Genomic DNA, 26,403 nt, shown 5'->3' on the forward strand with positions numbered 1-26,403 from the left:
CAGCCAAGTTTGTAATCCCAGAGCGCTGGGTTGATCCACACACACATTTACACACTGTTAACTAGTACACATAACACGTGTGCATGAGATAAGAGCACTACGCAGGCCTTGCCTTTGTAAACAACAGCGGAGAGCAATGTTTAGCCTACAAGAGCATGTTTGCAGACCAGTTTCTTATTTTTCTGCTGCTTTACTTCCAGCTGCTGCTGCTATTATTTGTATTTAATTTTTTTTTTTTTTTTTTTTAGAGCTCTTAAATTTTTTTTTACTTTATCCTTTTGTTGTGTTTATTTTAATTATTTTAAGTTCTTTATTTTTATTTTTTTATTTTATTTTGTTCTTTATTCTTTTTTAGTGTTTATTTTTATCTTGTAAGTTATTTATTTATTTTAAAAAAAATCTATTTTTATGGGTTTATTTAAATTTAAGGTCTTTATTTTTTCTATAACATTTTTTTCAATTTTTAATATTTTATTCTTTATTTTTGTATAACATTTTCTTGATTTTATTTATATTCTTTATTTTACTTAATTAAATGTTTTGCTACTTTTTATCGGCATTATAAAACGGCAGTATGGGTTTAAAGGTACACGTTTAGGCCGTGTCTCTGGCTACATGGCTATTTTACAAGTCTGTTTTGTGCATTGAAGTGACATTAGAGTCGTTTTAGATAAAATCATCCAATAAATTGTATAAACAGATTCACATTAGACATATTTATGCGACATAATCATTTTAGCTTTCCGCCGGGATGGTCATCAGAGATGATTATACTCTAATCATAATCTGATAATAATGACACTCGGTGTTATGATTAAGCCACTTTATCGGCGTAATAACCAAGCGGCTGCTACTGCAAACCCACAGTCGGCTCCAATTTCCTGTAAGCGCTCGGTTTAAACAGTCGGATGAGAGATTGAATCAGTTATGCAATGACATGATTTCATTCAGCATCTCAGAAGCAAGAATGGATTGAAAGGAGAATGAGAACAATTACACATGGTGTTATGGCTATTAAAATTTGTTTGGTGCTCTAGGTTTTCCAGGAATCTGCCCACGTTTCACAAGACGTGCAATCCGCAGATCCACACACAATGAAGCAAAATGAGCTCCATGTAGATCAATCAGCATTTGTGTTTGGTTTCTGTGAGCTGATATTAACCCGTGACCCGGCGCTGACCTCCCTCGCCGTCTGAGAGCTGTAGTGTCACCGCCGCGGGAATGAAATATGTCCCGCTTCTTATTCACTCACACGTCCATTCATCTGCTGTAAACCGTGTTATGCAACCGTGACAGAGAGAGAAACCGTGTGCATGATGTGTTGCAATGCAACTAGTTTGTTTTCAATCACATGGTGTTGAAACTAGTGATAGATACATCACTGCTGCAGGTTTGGGATGTTTTTTCAAGGGAGTGAGATGCAGCGTGACAAAAGCTCTGTTCCAAACCTTAGTGAGCTGCCTTTCTGTATTTACCACTGTTATCATCTCTAACTAAAATTAAACCACCAAAAAAAAATAAAAAAAATAAATACACACACACACACAAACACACACACATACATGTATGAAATTTCAGTAAATTGGCAATTAATTCAATTAATGGTTGAATAGATTAATATTAATATTGAAAATGTAATTTTAAATAAATTAAATGTATTAAACAAAATAATTAATGTTACTGTTTCATTGTAAATATAAATAAATATTTTTTAGTAAAATTCTTTTTGTAAATAAAATATTTTTTATTCTAATAATATTAATTAATTGCAATATCTTTTAGAATAGTGTTTATTATTATTATTATTAATAATAATAATAATAATAAAACAATAAAATTATATTGTAAATAAAATATTTTTTATTGTAATATTAATTGCAATATCTTTTTAAGAATAGTCTTTATTATTATTATTATTATTATTATTATTATTATTATTATTATTAATAATAATAATAATAATAATAATAATAATAATAATAATAATAATAATAAAACAATATAATAATAATTTTATATCACAGTACAAATGTAAAATTATAAGCTATACTGTGGTTTTATTCAAATAAAATGAATGTATACTATAATAGCAAGTAAGTAAAAAAAAAAAAGCATAAAATGAATAATGATTATTAAATAATCAATAATGAATAATGATAATTATGAAATAAGCATCCGTTGTATTAAATAAGCAACTGATAAACTGATAAGACGCTCTATAAGCTTATGATAACAGCTTATTTACAGCATGCTGTTAAGCTAACATACAAAATACCCACATATTAGTATTTTTACGTTAGACATAGCATATTGAGTGAACTTTCATCGCAATGCATTCTGGGATCGGCGTGAGATTTCTTCTCGAATCAGGAGCACAAATAAACTGCCTTAAAATACAGTCTAGTTAGGCAGCTCACCTGGTTTTGGCAGCAGTCTAGATCTCCGAATCATTAATGACTTCTTTATTAATTTCATCTAATCTGGAATCAGTGAAATCTCCGAGACGAGAGGCTTTACATAATGTCTCTTCAATAAACAGCTGTGTTTTCTTATAATTGCCCAGGGCTCTCTGAATTACAGCCTGCAGCAAAGACAATATCACGTGAATCTTCTGAGACGGACACAAACGAATGCATGTTTCTTTCTTTTATTGTGCACAATGAATGTTATTCTTATTCTGTCTTTCATCGGTGTGAACATATGAAGAGATTCAGTGTGCTCAGATGTCCAGCTCACATCAGAAAAGCCTGATGTATGGATTGTGCGATGCTAAAGATAGATTTGCCCTTGCAGATGCTGATTAGAGGAAATGATATGCTATTTTATTGAGAGCAAACCTTAATGAACATGACATGATGAAATTGACTAGGACGTTTTCATGAGAAGACTCCAGCAAACACTGGATGTGTCTCTGAGGGGTTTCTTTCCCTGCATGCATTGCTGTGTTACAAGCGCACAGCTCATTGAGCTTGATTAGTTTGGCACATTTCGACGGCGTCCTGAGCAGCTGTTCTCTGCGCAGTCTGCAGGGTGTGATGGGAAGTGTGTGTGTCGTCAGGGTCTGCGGAGGAGTGTTGTATTTCTGACAGGAGTGTGTGTGGAGCGAGTGCATTATGTACAACTGACAGAGATTAAATGATTCCCGAATGATTCATTTGAATCAATGATTCGTTTGAATCGATTCAGTGAAGCAGGAGGTGTGTCATGTGGAAACTGATGAATGTGATTCATAAATCACAGGAGGAGGGTCTTAGAAATCACTGGCAGAAGTGCGGTAATGTTTGAGTAAACCTGCGGAGGAGGACGTTGGCTCATTTTACAGAGATGTGACTAAACAGGTCCCACTCCACCTGGTTGGCACAGAAAATCACCACACATCAACATTTCTGATGATTTCTTCCTCTTAATGAGTCCGTCATCAGCTTTATGTCTATCAGGAAGAAAAAAAATTGTTTCTTCATTTAGTGTCAAGAAATGAATCGTGAAGAACAGATGTGCCTGTTTCTGCACTGGACACGCTGCTGCATCCACACCCATAGAAAACAGTGTATATATGTTATAGCTTTACAGCGTTTTTGACTGTAAATGTTGATTTGAACGTATGAAAAGTGTCTGACACGCACTGTTATCAAATCCGTCTCTGTTAGCAGCATTTGACCAGCAGAGGGCATCATTTATCTTTTTATTTTGGTTCCTAATCCATTGGGAAAACAAAAACAGACCAACAAGACCCCCAGCCTTTCTGTTTATTAAATATCTTATGAATATATCTAATTTTATAACTTTTTTAATAGCCAATTTTCTAAATGCAGTTCTGTTTAACCATATTTAAATTCATTTGTAATTTAATTTAAATAAAAATAAGTGCAGATTTTATATAGGCACTTTGTTCCACAGAATGCATTACATTTTAAATTTTATATAATTTGTAATTATATAATTAAATAAAAATATATTGAATTACATTATAAATTAAAATATATAATAATTATTATTAATAATAAAAATTATTAATCTATATAAAAAATTATAATATTATTTTAATGTTTTAATATATTATAAAACGGTTTAAGTTGACGTGTTATGTAGTTCAAAATTATTCTATTCTTTGGAGTTTCTTTGAATTTTAATTCATTTTAATTCTACTACCATTTCAATTAATCAAAAATGCAATGTTTGTTTTACTTCGTTTAAATCCATTTAACATTTAATTTGACTTATGAAAAAGTGCAGAATCATATAGATTCACTTAATGTTTCAGTATACATTACTATTGAAAATGCATTAAAGTATCATTATGTAAAAAAATATGTCTGTTGTTCTTGTCTATCTGACTTTATTAAGATAGGATGAACTTTTCTTCGTAGTTAAAAATTTTCTTTGCATTTAAACAGTCCAAAAAATCACTTAGACTTGCATTGAAGGACCCACAACCAGAGTATCATAGAGACTTATAGAGTGCCTAATAACTGCATAACAGCAGCATGATATGATGGCGGTCATATTTTGGCATGGAAACACCTCTCCTGTTCTTCACAGAAGTACAGGTGTCACATGACTGCGGTGAGATCTGCATGTGTGCATGTGTCCAGATGAGGGCAGAGTGGAGCTGATGTGATGTCCTTCCTCTCGGACTCATGCACTAACCAAACGCTCTCTGTGTTTCTCTCTCTCTTGCATGTCCACCCTGACCGCGTCGTCATCTGAGCAGGTAAGACTCTCAGTCTCAGTCTGTTATGTAAAGCATGCATATGATCCGAGTGTTGAATGAATGTGTTTTTATAGCAGCAGTGTGATGCAATGAACAGGCTGATGGGATTTGTAGATACAGCAGCACACAGATGTGTTCATATGCACTTGAGCAGAGGCTTTGGATCATTAGGATTGTTTTTGAGACCATTTGTATCTTAACCATTTGTATCTGACCGTCTGATGTCTAGTCTGGTGTGTTTGTGTGGGTAGTAACAGCTTCAACTGTTGCTGTATTACAGGGTTTGAACGGCTGAGATTTCTACTTGCATCAGATGTGTAGAGATGAAGTAGTGCACCCCACTCAAAAAAATTATCATATTTTTCCATGGAAGAATAGCATTTTTGGGCAAACTGTCGCTTGTAAGCCCATTTGTGACATTAGTTCAGGATTTTTTTTTTTTTTGTCTTAATTTAGTTGTGATGTGATGTCATTTTTTCCATTCTCTCATTGGTCTTTGGATTGAATCATGCTAGTTTTGCTGCTGTATATTTAAGAGCTCTATATTTAAACAGATTCACCACAGTCAGAGAAAACCTACAATTATGGCGGTGATTTCCAGGCCTGGTAAAGCCATGGACATTTCTTTGGTGAATAGACTTTTTTTTTTAAATATGCAGCTTTTTGGTTTCTCCCAAATTGTTCATCAGCTAGATATTGGTTTTCTCTAAAGCTTGTGTACTGTAAAACATTTTGTGAGTGAGTTGTTCTTTTGAGTTGGTTATTTTCAGTGAAGCTGAATGATTTAGAGTCGCTGTTAAAATATTTATCTAGTAACTACAAATTAATGGAAATGTCCCAATGGGTATTCAGCACTCAGAAACTTTTTTTTTTTTCTTCGGTGAATCTGATTGATTCATCAGTTTGAATCTAAATGGTAGTTAAAATCTCTATCCATTGAATATAAATGATTCATTAGTGAATCTGTCTGAATCCGAAATGTTAAAAATCTTTATCCAGCAATCACAAATAAGTGGAAGACTCACAATGGGAATTCATTGTTCAAACATTTGTTTATTTTCAGTGAATCTGAATGATTCATTGGCGAATCATTATAAATCAAAAATGGTTGTTGCATTTTTTTTATCCAGTAATCACAAATGAATAGAAACTTCACAATGGGAATTTCACCAAATTGATTCTTTTCAGTGAATCTGAATGATTTATGATTGAATCAGTCTGAATCAGAAAGGCTGTCAAAAATCCTGTCATTGCAAATGAATCAGCAAATCTTTAACAAATAAAAGTCTGAATCTAAGTGGTTGTTTCTAATCTTGATCCAGTGAATGATTCATCAGCGAATCAGTCTGAATGGTTGTCAAAAAATGAATGGATGGGTTGTCAAAAAATGAATGGGAATTCATTGCTCAAGACGATTCTTTTAGTGAATCTGAATGATTCGTTGCAGAATCGGTGTGAATCAAATGATTTGCTAGCCATATTTATCCAACAATCACAAATTAATAGAAATGTCTCTGTGTAAATTCATCACTCAAAAAGAGCGGGAAATGTCCTGTGTTATGATTGGCTTATATCTTCTAGTGTCTTTCACACTGTGGTTCATCAGTGAAGTACATTTACCTGATGCACGGTTTAATTCAAAGGGGCAAGAAAAATCCTTTATTTTCCTCGTATAATTCATAATTGCTTATAACTAATAACCCTGTGTTGATCATGTCAGGTCAGTTATCCAGAGGTCGTGACCTCATGGAGTTCCTGGTTAGCTGTTGTGGGTGTAAGTGTGGTGATTTAGTGAGTTTAAGTTTGTGAAAACATTCAGAGGTGTAGAAATATTACAATATTCGGGACTGTCTGGACTCCTGTTACACTCCGTCTCAGTCTGCCAGCTGTGTGTGTGTGTGTGTGTGTGTGTGTTGAATGGTAAACATGGTGATGTTTGTTGATGTTTGTGGTGCCAGTAGAGAGAACTCTTGTGACATGGCACAGTGGCTGATAATTGTGTGTGTAAAAGAGCAGTTTGTTATTTATGTGTTTTATTTTAAGTACTGCTGTATTGTCGTGTGGATTACCGTAATTATGAGATGACAGCTCTGAAGTTTCACTCTGATCGCTCCGATTTCTCAGAGTCAGAAATGAGTTTGTTTCTATGGCAACACATAATGGCCAAATGTCTTTGTTGTTGATCGGCACAATGCTGTTCTGCTGTAGAAAACTGAATCCACTGCAGTCTGGGGAGTTTTTCACAAATATTAAATAATAAGAATAAATATATATATTAAAAAAGAAATATATGATGTAGGTAAAGTATAGAATAACCTAAACCATCTATTTTCTATTCATAATATATATAGAATATAAATATGTATGTATACACACACACACACACACACACACACACACACACACTATTACACCTATAAATGAAATAAACTGAATGAAATAAATGACTTTCTATGAATTTCTAACAACACATTTTATATATTTATTCATAGTAACATCTAAAAAATAATTACATAAAAAAAATTATCTTTTTAAGAATTGTAATATAATTTTTTAAATCAACTATTTTGTCTGTGAATTTATTATATGAAAAGTAAAACTAAATGTAATTTGAAATCCATCTATGAATAGTTATACAAATACTGTGTGTATATAACAAGGCAAACAACAATAAACACACACACACACACACACACACACACACACACACACACACACATATATATATATATATATATATATATATATATATATATATATATATATATATATATTAAATAAATACATCAAAAATTTGGTTTCTCTCTCTCTCTCTCTGTATAAAATTTTCAGCCAAATATAATTTTTTAACTTTCCTATAAACACCCTGCTTCCTAAACACGCATCTGTTGTCTCACACCATATGGACTAACAGGGTAAACAAGATAACACAATAATCAACATCCTTCAGCAAACACATCATCTCTGGCACGCAGGCTTTAATGGATTGGTTTCCAGAGGCCTGAGGGTTTGCAGCTCCTCGAGCAGCAGACAGGAGGCGCTGCTGTCATCTGCAGAAACATCTCTCTGGCGCTCAGTTCACGGTTAACATCTGAATGTTTGCATGTGAAGAGTCCAGCGTCTCGGCTGACTGACAGCGAGTCTGAAGGGTACATGGCTTGTGTTTGGAGAGCTCTTCTCGATTTTACCCATGATTCTCGCTCTCGTTCTGTTCCCTCGCCTGTGCCGGTTGTGTCATCAATCTGTGCCCCAGTTTCAGAGAGTTCAGCTTCAGCTCGCAGCTCCATACTGAGCCCAGGGCCAGAGCTGTGGGACCAGCAGAACTGGAGCAGGGCAGGTCAGAGCCGCCAGCGCAAACACACACACACACACACACACACACACACACACATGCATGCAAATACACACGCTGATTTAAATAACGAACCCATGTGCTGTTCCCAGCTCATATCAGGGTGCAACAGTGACTTGTAAAAGCTCAGTCATGACAGCTGTCGATCCGAGACATCTTAAATTGCACCTATACATGCAAACGGGACAAAACAAAGAATATGAGTCCAGTTTGGCTTTGGCGAGCAAGTAAAATTGCTGTCTGGTAACTTTATAAAAAATGGCTTTTTGGAGTTGTTTTTGAATATTTTCTACTTCAGAACGTCATTTTTAATTACTTGCCATTTCCTTGCAATTATTTTTGAAAGTAGCAATTTCAAAATAGTTTCAAAGTGAACATTCTTTACATCAGTCCACCAAAATGACAAAATATGTAAAAAACATTTTATATGTATATATATATATATATGTGTGTGTGTGTGTGTGTGTGTGTGTGTGTGTGTGCGGTGTATGTATATATATATGTGTGTGTATATGTATATATATGTATATATATATATATATATATATATATATATATATATATATATATATATATATATATATATATATATGTATATATATATATATATATATATATATATATATATATATATATATGTATGTATATATATATATATATATATATATATATATATATATATATATATATATATATAATAAAATATTTTATTTTGAATTTATTTCTTTCTTGTCCCTCTTAAAATATTAATCATTTACATACATATAAAAAGAAATCGTTGTTTTTCATAGATTTACCACATTCAATATTATATTTTATATATTTTTATTATATATATATATATATATATATATATATATATATATATATATATATATATATATATATATATATATATATATATATTATTATTATTATTTTTTTTTTTTTTTTTTTTTTTAATCTGTAGCATTTTTTCACATATTTCAGAATACATTTTCATAAGAAAAGAAGATTCAAGATTTTGAATAGTGTGTATATGTTTCTTCTTGCCTTATTACTATTATTCATTCAGCTGTTTTTAATTATTGTAAATGGTAATAAAATGAGACAAAATTTGAAAATGTTTTTTTTTTTGGGTTATGATCATAACCCAGTCCTAATCAAACTTCCCAGTTTATTTATTTTGTGTTTTGTTTTGTTTTATTTTTAATCTGGAAAATAGTTTATCAAAAGACATGATCAATAAGAAACATTTATTGTTGAGGAATGTTTACCTGCCGCTTGGCAAATGAAAAGTCAAATTTAGACCCTGTGTGTATGATGTTATGGTGCATAGTTCCTGGTGGAATGGTACCTTGTGTTCTGAGCATGCTCAGTTTGAGCAAAGTGAGAGAGAGACACAGAGAGAGAGAGAGAGAGATTAGCCGCTGCAGCAGCTGTGTGAAAGCAGCATCTCTCCGTCTCTCTCTCTTCTGTCGTTGCTTGTGGAGAGACGTCAGGGAACAGAACTGTTGGCGGTTTGTCATGGATGAGAGCCAGTGAGGGCAGTTTACACATACATACACACACTCTCTCTCTCTCTTTCACACACGTACGAGTGTGTTGTGTAAGACGCACGATCTCAGCTGGATTTATCATGAAGCGCTCACCTGCGGTAAGTGTTTATGCATATACAAATGTCTTCACCTGTATCTCCTCATAATCAATTTCACAATCATATGTGTTTTTTTGGAGGGTGCAAAAAATTGTTGGCATCATATTTTGCATGCAGTATTTTGACTTTGATGGAGAAAAGCTTGGTGTGTTTTTGCCTGGCTGAGCTTTTGGAAAGAGGATGATGATTTTTGGTCACTGTCGATATAAAACGTCCCTCTGTGTCTTTCTATATCCATAACTGAGAGTCAGAGGAGGGCAGAAGCACTGACGTCCTTTCATGACTGATGGATTGATGTAGAACTTTCACAGGCTTGTGGATTATCAGGATAGACGCACACAAAGGAGATTTTTTTATTCAAAAGTTCTGTCGTTCCCTTTTAAGAAGCGCTCTTGAAATTCCACACGGCTCATACAGAAACCGTCTTGAGAGAGAGAGAGAGATCCATCAACCCTGGATGAGGATACTGTGGAATAGACTGAGGTGTTCTGCACAGCATACTTGCATGCTACCAAACTAAATTCACCAGTAGGTAGTATGCATACTGTACACGGTACACGCATGCAAAGAATGACAGGTTTGCCAGAACAGTGCTGGAAAATTGTTAATTTTTTTTGCATTGCATTGCTCTAGATGTGATCGTTAATGTTGTTGGAAACAATACCAGCTGATATTTTCAGCACTTTCTTTTTTTTTCTTGGATTAATGACTTTTCACTGGGCTGCTAAAAGTCATTTGTAAAAATTATTATTAATTTAAATGATGAATCTAGTAAATGTTTAATATTATTGTTAATAATAATAATAATAATAATAATAATAATAATAATAATAATAATAATAATAATAATAATTGGTGTTTAATGAAAACAATTATTTAATAATATTTAATAATAACTTTTTCCCCTTTTTTATGGGGTTGCCAAAAGTCATTTTTCTTATTTTAAATTAATAATTTAAATGCATAAATCTGTAATTTCATTTAAAATTGTATAAAAAATATATATAAATATTAATTTAAATTGAATAAATCAGTATTATTTTTTTTTTAATTATTACTATTAGTATTATTTAATGATAATGTTTTTTTCCCATTTGGATGAGAATAGTTATAAAAATATTTATTATTTAAATGAATGAATCAGTAGTTTAATTTACATGTCTATTATTATTATTATTATTATTATTATTATTGGAAAGTTAAATAAAAATTCACTGTTTCTTTGGACTACTTCAAAATGTTTAAGTCATTATTCATTTAAACAAATAAATTAGTAAACTGAAATTATATTTTAAAACAATTAAAATAAATATTTTCCAGCTATGTTTCATACTACTGTCCAGTACGTTTATTGATTGAACATTTATTATGTTTCACATACCATTAAAATATTTGTTTTTATTCTGTGCACTTCTCAATTGTCTAATATTCTATTGCATATGATGCCATATTGATATTCCGTTGTGCATTTCATTGTGATGATTTCCCAGCATGCATCAGCCTTCAGTGAGTCTGTGAAGCCCTTCAGGGTCCTTGATTCTTGACTGTATAGAGACCCATTATGTTTTTCACCACTGACTCACAGTAAGACTTCAGTGTGAGTAAAAAGCACACACACTAAAACACAAATGCATGTGAAAAGTGCTGGCGTGCACGACTGCATCCGCACACAAGCATGTAATCACGCACTTTTAAACTCGGCAGTTTAGCGTTATATAACATCAGAAACCAGTCCAACTCTCCATCTTCCCCTCTTCTCCCAGAGGAACTCTCTCGCTCTATCTCACCCATCCCATCCAGAAGATATTCAGCACCCGTTACATAGCCTGAGGGTTTTTTGGGTTTCTAAGGCAAGCTTCTGTTTGCCTAGTTCCCTAAATCGGACTAATTACAACATCTAGCAACCCAGTGCACAAAGCTAAATCTCACCTCTAACAAGCTGTGTTAGTCAGCAGCCCACTGCTTTGTAAAGTGATTAACTTGTGCTGCTGTCCGTCTGCTGTGTGCAGCGGCTAATGAGACGTCTTGTCAGATCTGCGCAGGTGTGCTGGAGACGCTGAGCTCATTCCGTCTCTCTGGAGGCTCACGCTAAACTGCTGTTTGCTCTGGAGTTAGAAAAGTTCGATGGAAATCAGGCCAGATATATAAGGCCTGTTATTCCTGCACGCTCTGATTGTGTGGTGAGGAAGCCAGGTTTATGGAGGAATAATGACGGCTGCCTTGGGTTGGGGCTGAAGGCTTGGCAGAGCGGAGACAACACGGCGTGACCCCGTGGTTTGGTCCATTATCCTGATACTCAGGATATGCAAAACCAAGAAGAAGAGGAGCTTGTTCCAGAGGGATAATGATGCCAGTCTCAAACCCCAAACTGTGTGCTGAAAGCATGGTGGAGTGAAGCAGGGTTATTACAGTTTTTCACTTCTAATATTCTTTCATTTTTAGTTTATTTTTGGTAAGTATGTATGTGTTTGTTTGTTCTTTTTTTCACTTTTATATAAAAGAACATCAATTAACATTTAAAATTTGTCTTGACAAAACTAGCTTTATCTTTTTAAAAAGTTGCCGTTATTGCAATTGCATGAATTTCTTTGAATTTCATTTTCAATTTTACTTCCTGTTTATTTGCTCAGTTCAAATTTACTATTTTTGTATATATTTTTTTTATTTATAATTACATATTATTAGAATTACTATTTATAATTACTGATTATTATTATTAGTTATAATTTTATTTCATCTTTTCACTTTTATTTAAAATGTAAAAAATATTATAAAAATAAAATTCAATGAACGTCCAAAATTTGGCCTGAAACACGTTCTCTCTTTAAAAAAATACTGCTTATTGCAGTTATTTTTGACAGATTTTTAAGTGCACTTTATCTTGTGTAAACATTTTAAATTCGGATTGACAAACTTTATTTTTACTTTGTTACAAAACACTCTTATTACAGCTAAAATCATTTCTTTGAATTGCAGTTGATTTTAATTCTACTTCCTGTTTACGATATCAACTGAATTGGAAAAATTTAGAAGAAACTGAATTGGAATTTAGAAAGCATTCTTAATTCCATTGATGGTTTTTTTTTAAGAGTAGGTGTATTTGTTTTTTAAAGTTTTTTTTGATATTTATATATTACAAACATTCCGAAGTTACTGTGGTGGTATTATTTAAAAATGTTTAACCATGTTAAACTTCTCAGCGTAGTTTAGCACTGTTTTTATCAACTACAATTTTCATGTTTGATTCAGGCGGGTTTGTTTTATGATATACCACATCAAACACGAAAATTAGAAAAGTTAGTTTTCTTCTCATTTCTTCTCAGACTCTTGAGCAGTTGCTTAAGAAGTTGTTTAAGTATTAAAGTAAGTCACAATTGGATTGTAAGTTGAGGAGCTGTGTGTAGGAATAATGATGTTACCACAAATTATGGGTAGAAATATTCTCTCAACCCAAAGTCAGATCTGAGTAGTGTTTTCTCTGCTGCCGGCCAGGATTCGTCCAAGCTGCAGCAATCGCGCATTCTCTCTTGCGAAAGGTTTATTGTGCTCAGTGGCTGTTGTCTCGAGCATGAAGCGCTGCGTCTCTGAGAGCTGAATACATGTCAGATCCACACTCTCTTCCACTGCGGCACTCATGATTCCATCCATCCATCTGACTGACTGTCCATTTATCGTTTTGTTCCATTCGTCCATCCATCTGACTGTCTGTCTATCATTTTGTTCCATTTGTCCATCCATTCATCCATCTGACTGTCTGTCCATCTATCATTTTATAGTTCCAGCCATCCATCTGACTGTCCATCTATCATTTTATTGTTCCATCCATCCATCCATCCATCCATCTGACTGTCCATCTATCATTTTATTGTTCCATCCATCCATCCATCCATCTGACTGACTGTCTGTCATCTATCATTTTATTGTTCCATCCATCATCCTTCCATCCATCTGACTGTCTGTCCATCTATCATTTTATTGTTCCATCCATCCATCCATCCGACTGTCTATCTATATCTATCATCCATCCATCCGTCCATCCATCCAAATGTTTATCTATCTATCTATCTATCTATCTATCTATCTATCTATCTATTAGGGGTGTAACGATACGTGTATTCATATTGAACCGTTCGGTACGAGACTTTCGGTTCGGTACGCGGTACACATTATGTACCGAACGGTTTGTTGGACTAATTAATTATATTTGGAAAATAAATTTAAAAAATGTGAAATATAATGATATGCGTTCAACAAGGTAGCCCAATAACCCAAACGACGTAACAGGCAACGCCCCTGACACCCCCAAAGAAGAAAAAAACACCAACTTATATGTTTATGTTAGGCTACTCAGTCAGGCGCTTCGCTCACTCAGAGTCAGGTTTGCTGAAGGCTCATTGCAAAATAGCCAATGCGTTTAACAGACAAGAAATAGAAGATCCTCCAATAAACAACAGGTCTGGTGTTTGGGAGCACTTTACCAATCGATCGGGGCATCCAAACAAGCACGGTAATCAAAATGGACTAGTACTGTAACTAGCTCCATCCTTGTTCAATGTAAAAAAACAAACAAAAAAAAACATACTTTGTTAGTTTTAATAAATAATTTTTTTTTTTAAATCAAGGAAATTTATCTGCCAATTTTTTCTTTTTGCTGTATCTAAAACGTACCGAACCGTACCGTACCGAACCGTGACACCAGTGAATCGTATCGAACCGAACCGTGAATTTTGTGAACCGTTACACCCCTACTATCTATATATCTGTCTCTGTCTGTCTTTCTGTCTGTCCATCTATCATTTTATTGTTCCATCCATCATCCTTCCATCCATCTGACTGTCTGTCCATCTATCATTTTATTTTTCCATCCATCCATCCGACTGTCTATCTATCATCCGTCCATCCATCCATCCAACTGTTTATCTATCTATCTTTCTATCTATATATCTTTCTATCCGTCTGTCTGTCTGTCTGTCTGTCTTTCATTTTATTGTTCCATCCATCCATCCGTCTGTCTGTCTGTCTGTCTGTCTATCTATCTATCTATCTATCTATCTATCTATCATTTTTAAATTCAGCAGTTGAATTGGAGTTTAAAATCAGTCCTGGTCTCATCATGCTGATGATGTTTCTTTTAAGAATGCGTGTCTTTAAACTGTCTTTTAAATAATCCTGAAACATCCACCGGCCTCCCTGTCATGATTCAGAGGGACGCCAGTCTTAGTGTGACATAGGCATTTCAAAGCTTGCTTCCCTGTCTTTCATTTCTCAGTCTGTCAGAGGGTTTTAGTGCATTAGGGGGGTATGCAGCCATTCGCACCCCAGCCAGACTGTCTGAAAGTCTCGGAGGGACACCGAGTGAGGGGAGAGAGAGTTCTACAGCCAGGCGAGGTGAGCACAGCGTTCGCATCGCAATCCTCTGCTGATTTCTTGCTTTGTTTTTTCCTCTTATCAGCGATAAAAGCACAGAGACTAAACTCACGCAGAGTTCAGATATTTCCCCAGAGCCGGAGGGAGAACAGCGCTTCCCTCACCAACAACAAAGGCATCGAACAGTGGCATCTCTACAAAAAAACATTGTTTAAAATCGAGCACGTTAATTGAGCCGTTGAGGGAGATGTTGCTTGTCTGGAAGGATTTACATAAGTAAAGGGAAACGTTCGACACTTTGGGTCTTTTTGATTTTGGGTTCTGCCGGCACATCGGCCCCAGTCGCCTCCTACAATAACACACTCATCCATCAAGACGTAATTGCTAATATTGGCTGACCATGTTATTAATATAATGGCGCTGTGGATCATTTTTTCAGCCATGAAGATATTACAATGCCAAGCCTCATGAAATGCACACTGATACAATTTAGATGGCCTTTATATAATCGCTTATTGCGGCAAACCGCTTTTATTGCCTGGTGGTGCAAGATTCTTTGAGGGAGAAAACGGTTGCATCATATTTACTTGCTTCATCCATAAAAGCTACATTACTCAAACCAGGCCAAGATACGTGTTTCTTTTCACACAGTCTCGGATCTTGAGACTGTAATTGGTGTTGTGCTGACAGATTCATCAATGCGTTCATGCATCAATAATTCACATTTCCTTTTAAGCTGTGATTGATGCACGCTTGACAAACAACTTGCATTGGTTTTGCACCATTTTTTATGCTGTTGGGTATCAGTGTCACTTGGTGCACATTGCACATCACAGGTACTCAGATTTGTCGAAATCTGTTCCGCAGGCATGATCTAAGTCTTGTTCCCACTTTGCGAGGCTGTTCCATCTCGGTTCTTTTCATCTCGCAACTAGTAAAGGCATCTTATCAGCGGCTCTGGCGAGGCACATTCACCAATCTGTCCCTCTAATCTCTCCGGCCTCGGTCGTATCAACTCTCTTCTGTGGTTTTTATCCTGCCCATCTTTTCATAGATTACTAGGAAAGCACAAACAGAAGCCGTTGATTTCCCCATGTTTAATTAGTGTTGAAAAAACACGTCTTAATCCTGAACTTTAAGAGCGAGCGGTCGGTTAGTTGTCAGCCAGCGTGCTGACGGATTCCTTCAGACTTGATTTTCTATGCTGGATGTGTCTGTAGCATAAGTGCCTGCACTTTAGCAGGGATTTTCTTGTGAAGATGGATAGACATAGTTTATTGGTCCCTGAGGGTGAATTGGGGTGCAAAGACAGACGCCATATTAAATGTAAATTGCTCGTAAAACACCACCATACATCCACATAGTGCAATCAAATGAAGCATAGAGTGAGGAATAAAGGTCTTAAATGCAGTAATGCCAATATCCTAACATGATTTACACAACTAGGACACGATCCTGGATGAACATCCTTGCTAGTCATTTATCTACTTCAGCCTCATAAACTGACATTCACAAAAAAAAAAAAATATTTATGGCTAAATTAACTTAGTGTTTAAAACTCTTAATTTTAGTCATGGTGATTTGACTCTGCAGGTTAAATTGCACAAGTATGCCTTTAAATTAATTAATATAACAATTCACTTAAAAATAAAGATTTGTTTCACTACAGTGATTCTTTACTGAACTAAACAAGTAGTTGTCTTTTTTGAGTGAGTCATTAGAGTCAATTACTCAGTCGATTCATTCAGCAACACTGACTCAATTATAAATGGAGCATGATTGTCTTTTGAATCATTCACTAATATTTGTTCAACAGTATTGATTTTTTAAGAAATTGAACAAGTGATTCTTTTAAGTCATTGGATTCATTCACTAAGTTGATTTGTTCAGCAGAGATTGATTCAGGAACAAAACAAGTGACTGTGAGTCATTTGAGTCCTTCACTAAATCAATTATTACAACAACGCTCATACTTTCGTGAATAGAACAAGTGATCATCTTTGTGATTGTCATAATTTGAATTGATTGAAATTGATTTATTCAACAACATTCAATTATTCAGGAATGAAGCAAGTGACTATTCATAAGTGAGTCATTTAAATAATTCGCTCTGTTGATTTGTTTGGGAGGAGTGAATCATTCAGGAAAAAACAAGTTATTGTGTTTATAAGTGAGAAATTTGAATCATTCATTCTTTTGATTTGTTCAACACCACTTATTAATTCAGAATTGGACAGATGATCGTTTAATTGATTCATTCAATTAGTTGAACAGCACTGATTTATTCAGTAATGAAAAAAGTGACTGTTCATGAGTGAGTCATTGAATCATTCACTCATTCAATTTGTTCAGAAGAACTAATTCATTTGTGAATGGTATTTGAATTTAATTCATTCAAAAACACTGAATCATTGTTTGCTCATTCATAATCAAAACATCAAAACATGATTTTTACGGCTAATTCATTCGGTACAGAAACAAGTAACTGAGTGAGTCATTGTATTATTCACACAGCTGACTCGTTCAAAAACATTCATTCATGAACAAATTAATTTAGCTTTATACCAAATACTCTGCTTTTCCAATTAGAGTATATGAAGCTTGCAAGCATTCATTCACCTAATCCCATCCGCATTTCCATCCAATCTGTAAAGCAGGAAATCCACAGCGGTCAACCCTCCGAGACTGGATCCAGCAGAGCTGTGGCCAATCAGCTTACGATTACACACATCAGACCCTTGACAGACGGCTGGCATACAGAGTCTCGCTCTAGGGTTTATCCTAATGGACGTGCCATGTTAACGGTATATGACCCTGCAAGCAGGCAGCAAATGACTTGCATAATAATACTTTTTGACACAGTGGCAGATCTCAACAAGGCCATTGCGTGTGTATAACAGCCTTGTGTAGCAGGGCACAATGTGCATTATTTTTGCGCCGCGCAGCACAATGTCACACTCGGAGTGCAGCACATGGCAGTCAGCAGCACACAATTATGCTGCACAGATGAGCTCTCGCTCTCCATCACACTGAGCGGCCTCATTCTTTCAGCATGCCTAGCCTCTCCAGATCCTGAGAGCGAGCTCTTTTCATCGCTGGGAGTCAGCGCTCATGAGCTACCGCTGCGGAAATAGAGGAAGACCTGTCAATATACAATCTAACACATGCCTTTTCTGCCCTGGATCTTCTGTGTCAGCAAATGGACACACACATATCCATTAATGTGCCCTAGATATTCAAAACGAGAAGACAAAACTGGTTCAGTAGAGGTTTGTGTGTGTGTGTGTGTGTGTGTGTGTGTGTATGTATATATATATATATATATATATATATATATATATATATATATATATATATATATATATATATATATATATATATATATATATATATACTGTACATACTTGTGTGTGTCTGTCTATCTATCTGATCATAATGTTCTATTATAGGTCTGTCAAGTTTTATTGACAGATTTAGTCACAGTGTCCTGCATTTGTCAGATATTTGTCTTTGAAACACAACATCTCGTATATTTTGTAAAATCCTATCAACATGCAGTAACTTCCAAAATGTGACTGTAGACACTATATTGCATATTGATATTATTTTATAAAAGAAATATAATTTCGTTTTACTTTTTGATTTGGATTTTTTTTATATAAATATCAGCCCAGATGTCATTTACATCCAGTTTTGGCATTTATTTTTATTACAATAATATTAAAATGATAACAAGAACAATAATAATGTTTAATAAAGATTTTTGTCTTTGCCCACTTTGACCTAAATATTTGCCATTGCTTATTTTATATTTTGTTACCTTGAAAGATTTTTTTTTTTTAAAGTTTGGCTGTACTGCTGAGACAACTTGCATATATCATTTATTATTATTTATATTATTATTATTATTATTATTCATAATAATAATAAATAATAATAGCATTACACACACACACACACACACACACTTTTTAAATATCTTTAGTATATTCTATATGCAGTAAGTTTTGGACTGTTTTTGAATTCTCTGTTTGCTTTGAAGGTTGATTATTCAATGATTATTCAGTGTTTTTCAGCTTGTTATTCCTTAGAATGCAGTTAAAGATTTTGCTAGAAAAATTATGATTTGCATCTCTGTGCCATTTTTCATTTCTACATTTATCTCGCTATTTGATGGGTGACATTGAAATGTATATAAATCTACATAAAACTAGTGTGAGATATGATGCTGTCATGGATTGCTTTCTAGCCTTTTAAGGAATTGTTTTTGCTGGGAACATCTACAATTAATGCAGTGATTTATTCTTAAAAACAGACTCTCATATGAGGATGAACGTTAAGCACCGCTTGAAAACAGCTGCTTCATTAACACCAGTTGTTTAGTAGTGCTCAGCTGAGTGTGTTTCAGTGTTTTTAGAAGAAAAATCTAGTATTTTCCTTCCCGTTTGTCTTATTATCCATAATCCACCCATCTTTATCATGCATACTATGTCTTAAGATGGTACCAAAGTTAAGTCTGTCCAAAATAAATGGCACACAGTAGGTGGTTTGTCTCGAAAACCCTTGAGCTATTTTAGCAGCAAAAGTTAGCATTTCTGTTCCGGCTGTAAAAGACTATTACCTAACTAAATGGTTATTGCGCTTTTCAGTATGGAAATGTGGACGCACAATGATCATAATGAATGTGGCCACTCATGCTGAAACCGTTTGTGAAACCTTTTGTGCTCCCAGACTAATATATATGATTGCAGTCTGTTGCTTAAAGACGTCTGAGAGGAAATGACATATTTGGCCAGCGCTAACTCATTATTGAAATATTCGTCTGCTAACAACATGCAGATGAAGTCCATTAGTAAGCGATTGAACAGACACTGATTGGCACCCTGAACTCGAGCAAGTGTGAATGTGGTCTGAAGGCAAAGTTGACAAAATGGTTTACATTACATTTCCTCAGCTAACCGATCATTATTTTGCTCCTGGAGCAGTTCTGAATCTGTTTCTGTGAGAAATGGGCTGTTTTGCAAACTACTTTTACATTTGCCTTCGTCTCCGTGGATGCCAGTGATTGATTAATCAAGTCTTTGACAAATTAATAATAGACCTTTGACAGGCCTTGCTAAAAGGGCTTCAGAATGTGAATATAATGTGTCCTGCACGCAATAACAAACACCATGCTAGTTGCGTTATCTGATTTGTGAACAAATGACTCACGCGAACAGATACTTTTTTAAAAATAAATCAGTCAAGAAGATTCACCAGTCAACCTTAACCCTTATGCGTTGTTGGGGACATTTTCGTCCACTAGGGGTTAAAGTTGAGTCTTATTTTGTCCACAGCTTTCTATGTGTTTGAGCTAATGGAATGATTTTTGGTGACAAATCTTATTTTGACACATATTTTGGAATTTTTTTTTTCAAAAACTGAACCATACACTCTGGGCAAATTCACTACCCTTTCGTTATGTTCGTGGATGAAAAATCCACTAAATTAAACTGCTGTAAAAATGTATCAGATAATTTTTTTTTGTTGTTGCATAAATCTATTAATCAACCTCAGTCCTGATCAAAACTACCAAATGTAAAAAAAAAATCCAAGATTTTAACTCTTTAATTACCAAGTTCATAAATTATGTCACTGATTTGGGAAAAAAAACAACAACACAAAATTACATATTTTCAATTTAAAAAGTGATTGTGGACTGGATATTTTTTACCTTTTATCACAGTCTTCGGCATGTCAAAGATTAGTAACAAGATTGGCTTTGATGCATTGTTATTTTTTGTGCAGCATTAGATTTTAATTTTTTCTCCCTCATTTGTTGTTGGTGGCTGTTTTTGCCCCATTGACTTCCATTATAACGAAAATTTTTGATTGCAAAGCCATGACACCATATAATCATGCATTCTTGATTGTTTGTGATTTTCCCTTTTGAGAAGAGGCCAAATTTATTATTTTTACAGTTGATCACTAGGTTGGACCATTAACCCTTTAGATAGGCCTTGGCAAAAAATGGCTTAGTTTCTACCCTTTCGATCATAATGAAAGGGTAGTGAATTTGAACAATGCACAAGGGTTAAGCTCACTTGTGTGTGGTTTGAATCAGACTCCGTTAGTGAATCGTTCAGAGCTGTTAGTGAATTTACAACTGACTCATCTATCTATCTGAATAGTAGTTTATTATTATTATAGAGTTCATATATACAAGTGCATCTCAATAAATTTGAATGTCGCGGAAAAGTTCATTTATTTCAGTAATTCAATTCAAATTGTGAAACTCGTGTATTAAATAAATTCAGTGCACACAGACTGAAGTAGTTTTAAGACTTTTGGTTCTCTTAATTGTGATGATTTTGGCTCACATTTAACAAAAACCCACCAATTCGCTATCGATATGTATTGATAGTATCTGGTATAGTACCAAAGCCAACATTGTGGAGTGTAGATTTTCTCTCCGCTGCATTCACAGCCGCAGTCGAGGGATAGAGTTTGTCATCTGTGGATTAATGACTGACTGGAAAGCTTTAACTGCGTAAGAAAATCTACATGTCGTGCGCTAGGCTCATCCATAAAACTAGCGAGTGTGTTTGTGATTAAGTCCCTGCGTCGCGGGGGAACGCAGAGGCTACGTGCATGGCTTTAAAACCCATGAATGATTGAAGGGTTAGAAAGACGGCAGGTTATATTCCCATCAACCTGTCTGGAGCCACTTTACTAATCTGGGAATCTGCTTGGTCAAAGAAGACATTCCCAGTGGTCAAAACAGTGACATCGTGTAGCACAGGCTTGTGTTGAATCATACATTGAATGTGCACATTAGCGGACAGATATTGGGAGAATCCAGCTCTAGTAAAACACACTGAACATGACCTGACTACAGAGCCTGAATTGCAGTGCTTTGTCCCGGAGAGATGAGTGCTGGCGTGGGCGTAGAGGAGCGATTGTTGGGAAGGAGACGCCGCTCATCCACCCACAGATAGACCTGCTGCTCAACACCGGCTCCACAGCAGAGCAGCGGGAGGATGAATGAGCCAGTGCGCTTCATAGCAAGACAGCAGGATTGCTGCAGAGGTACAAGCAGTTAACACCATTGCAACTAAACAGCTTATAAAGAGATTAAAAAACAAACAGATCTGCACTAAATTCTGATTGGGTGAGCCATGTTTCAGGTTGTTTAGAAATTGCCAGGATTCTTCCATATTATATGCTACTGCTACTAATACTTATTAGGGGCCAAGCACCGAAGGTGCGTAGGACCCTCTTGTTTTTGTTGGCGTTCTTATTATTATTATTATTATTATTATTCTTCCGACTGGGGGTCTATGGCAGCCCATAGAACCGAATGCGGGAAAGTTGTAATGGTTTGACATTCTGATAGAGGACAGTGCCAACATTAAGTACACCAATTTTGGTGTGTCTAAGTCAATCCCTCTAGCGCCACCAACTGTCCAAAATTTCACTTTTATTTTGTTAATAACTTTTTAACCGTAAGGCCAATCAACAAAATTATTTTTTCTTCTGATTTCTGAGCTCATGCCAATTCGATTGCACCCTATCCAGTCATTTTTCGTCATAGAAATATGGCCGCCATTTTGAATTTTTTAAAAACCTACTTTTTCGAACTCGTCCTAGACGGTTTGTCCGATTCACACGAAAATTGAACCATATCATCCTCAGGCAGTGCTGACCAAAAGTTATGCAAATCAAATTGATTCGTCAAACCGTTTTCGATAAACGCTCTAACAAATTTTACATAGTGCTTACAAAAACAGTCGTAAGGCTGTATCTCGGCAACGACTTATCCTATTCAGACCAAACTTGGTACATGTCATAACAAGCATGACCTGAGGCAACATGCTGTGTTTGGACACAGCGCCACCTACTGGTCCGGAGATATGAAAAACTGCTCTTTTTGCTTATAACTTCTGAACAGTTTGTCCAAAAATCATAACATTGGTCTTGTTAGATTCAGGGCAACATGCCGAGTCGACTGATATCCAATTTTACCAATTCGGCCATTTTTACTGTCGGCCATTTTGAATTTTGTGCTAAAATGCTGTATTTTCAGAACGCATCAACGGATTGTTACAACACTTGGTATGGGTCATCAACACAATGTCCTGAAGGAGCGTGAGAAGTTTCGAAACAGCGCCACCTAGTGGTGATCTTCTTTTTTTAAATGCTTATAACTTTGGGTGTGGTCGACTTATTTTCACCAGACTCATCAAATTGGACTCCTGAAACCTTACCGAGTCCTACGATACCAAACATGCTAGGTTTCGCCTTACGGTTTGTGTAGCGTTGTGATTTAGCGCTTAAAAAACATTTGGCTATATCTTCGAAACCGCTTGTCTGATCGAGACGAAACCACCGTCAGAAGTTCGGAAACATAGGTCGATAGCTATATGACAATGCCCAAATGCCAAAATATTGATAGTAAGGGGTAGTAATATTCAATCAAAGTCAAGAGTCAGTCATTTTTTACATGCTTTTTCATATAAATGTCTATAACTCTGAAGTGAATTGAGATATTTTCACCAAAATTGACACACATATGTATGGGCTCACTCTGAGGACACATACAAAAAATGGTGGGACTGAGCCTCTTGGTGGCGCTATAATAGAACAAAACATGAAATTCCCATTGACTTCAATACAGTTTTATGAAATAAAATGCTATACTAAACAAATGCATTGGTGTAATATTACGAAACTCAGAATGTGCCAACAACACCATCCCCTGAAGGTACTCAAAATATTTTGAAACAGTGCCACCTAGTGGTCAAAAGTTATAAATCAATTTACATAAAGGCTAATAACTTTTGAAAAGATCTGGCTATTGACATGACGCTGATCTTAATAGATTCCTTGGGACAGGCCGAGAACATAGATACCAAGTTTTCCTTATTTGGCTGAACTTCCTGTCCGCCATTTTGATTAATGTTGAAAACCTACTTTTTCGAACTCCTCCTAGACCGTTAGTCAGACTTTCACCAAATTTGACGTGGATCATCTTCAGATCAAGCTGGCAAAATGTTATGGATTTCGTGTCGATATACGAAACGGTTCTCATTTAGCGCATCAACGAATCTGCTGGAAGGGTTCCAAAATGCATTTGAGGCTGTATCTCTGCAAAGCTTTGACATATTTGCACCAAACTTTGTATGTGTCATCGTCACCTCACACTGACCATTCCAAACTAATTTGGTAACAGCGCCACCTATTGGTTACACGTGATAAGCCAATAAATCCTATTACTAGTTGTTGTGTTTATTGTTTTCAAGCCATTTTGCCTAAAATAATCTTAAAACTGTCTTGATTACTCATTCCTGCCGTTCGTCTGAAGCTTGCTTCTGTAGTGCTTGGCCCCGTTATTGCTGCTTGCAGCTATATTTATTATTATTGTTATTGTGTTGTTTTTAACCTTTTAGTTTTACTATTTTAGTTATTGCTTCTTATAGTGAGAGAACTGGGTTTTTTATAGTTTTATTTTTTATTTTGTGTGTATTATGTAATGATAATAATAAAATTAATCCATTAATTAAATTAGCATTCATAAATTCTAAAATAAAAAGTAAAGTGTTATTATTGTTATTAAAAATGATGTTTTTACCATTTTTAGGACTCGAAAACCGTGGTGCGAGGACCCTCTTGGAATTGCTTTGCTTATAGTTTTATTGAATTGTTACTAAATTTAGGTAAAACTACATTATTATTGTTTTCGTTGTTGTTTTTTTGCGCAAGAACATTTTTTTTTCTTTGAAATAATAGAAAAAAATAATAAACCTAATATAAATAATAAATAATATAACATAATAATAATATATATTTTTAAATATATTAAATATTTAAACTTTCTTTGTTAAAGAATTCCAGTCCAAAGACTTCCAGATGATAATGAATAATAATAATAATAATAATAGGTTTTTATAATTATATATGTATTGAATACTATACTTTTATTAAGTTTCATAAATATATATATATTTTCTTTTTTTTCTAAGTTCTTAATCTTGTTTAATATTAGAATCAACATGAACCTCAAGTTGTAATAACATGCAGAGCAATCTGCACATGTGAGTGCATGTTATATATTAATATGCCAATTTTTATATATATATATATATATATATATATATATATATATATATATATATATATATATATATATATATATATATATATATATATATATATATATATATATAGCCGCTAGTGGCTTATTGCACATTCTGTTCTGGAAGTTGTAAGCGGAGTAGGAAAATGTAAGAATAGTTCAGCACACATGACGTTTGTAGGTTTGCTGGTTTAAAAATGAACTTTAAAAGCATCTGCCAAACCACTGTCTCCAGCAAAGACGATGTCTCAACAAATTTCACCAAACTCTGTACAGAGGGGGGAAAAAATAACATGGTTTACGAGAGCCTGGCATGTAATTTTATATCTATCCATTTCTTCAGATTTTCCAACATAAACTGGAAGGATTGTAAGTATGAACTATTGTATTTCAGTGGCACAAGTACAAGTTTTTGTATTAGCAAAGTTTCTAGGAGGCCAAACTGAATTTGAGCATCAGCGGTGACCCTCAACACATTTTACTGTTGGTCTAACAGAGGCCTGAGGGTCCGCGGCGCACCGTTAACCAGGTTTGAACTCATATCTGTCCAGTCGTTTTTCCAAAGAGCTGCCCTGTTGTTTCATGAGATCTGCTTTTGAAATCTTTCCAATGGATCGTTGCTGGTTTTGAAGAGCAGAATGAAATATTAATGTGCAGTTTTGTTTGGCCCAATCAAACAAGGTGAATGTTGTTGTTGTTATTGCCCAGTATTGTTTTGAGACAGAATGCCAGGACAAGAGAACCAGTTAATTATTTAATAAAATGGAGACAAGGATACTTTGCCTTTCTTCACTGCTGTGAAATTGACGATTGATGTTAACAAACTGCTGAGCTTCTCCAGTTCATATGGAGACTGGAGTCTAAATTAGTTATAATAATGGCTTGTTTTTTCCGCTGCACACTCTCTGACATCTACAGCAAACAAAAATGGCTTTATTAATTATTATTATTATTATTAATACAGCAACCAATAATTTCACAAAAAATTACTAATAAATGGCAAGTAACACATTGAATTTAATGTGTAAATTTGAAGTAGAAAGTCTATTTTCTTGGTAAACACATTATAGTACTAACGTATAGTACTATACTATAGTAATCATTTCACCTTGCATCTTCAAAAAGTGTAGTTTCTCTTATAAAATACAACCTCCCAGAAAATTTCAGTTTAAATGTCTAGTTCATCCAAAAATTCCCAAAGTCATTTATTCACCCAAACATAT

The 26,403-nt window shown here is 34.7% G+C and overlaps 1 protein-coding gene across 21 annotated transcripts in view; it reads left to right on the forward strand.

The window, feature by feature from the left end:
- Positions 1-26,403, forward strand: part of LOC113059362 (pleckstrin homology domain-containing family A member 5-like) — a 143,545-nt gene that overhangs the window by 47,191 nt on the left and 69,951 nt on the right. The window contains exon 4 of one of the 21 annotated variants that reach the window (XM_026227993.1): positions 4,992-6,925. The exons of 17 other annotated variants lie outside the window; for them this stretch is intronic. In XM_026227993.1, coding sequence (XP_026083778.1) covers positions 4,992-4,998 — 7 coding nt within the window. In that variant the 3' untranslated portion in view covers positions 4,999-6,925. Of the gene's footprint in view, positions 1-4,585; positions 4,933-4,991; positions 6,926-9,462; positions 9,700-26,403 lie in introns of those variants that run through there. 3 more of the 21 variants (XM_026227999.1, XM_026227960.1, XM_026227952.1) reach the window with 3 other exon arrangements.

This window comes from Carassius auratus, chromosome 4 (assembly GCF_003368295.1).
Source record: "Carassius auratus strain Wakin chromosome 4, ASM336829v1, whole genome shotgun sequence".
Classification (NCBI taxonomy): domain Eukaryota; kingdom Metazoa; phylum Chordata; class Actinopteri; order Cypriniformes; family Cyprinidae; genus Carassius; species Carassius auratus.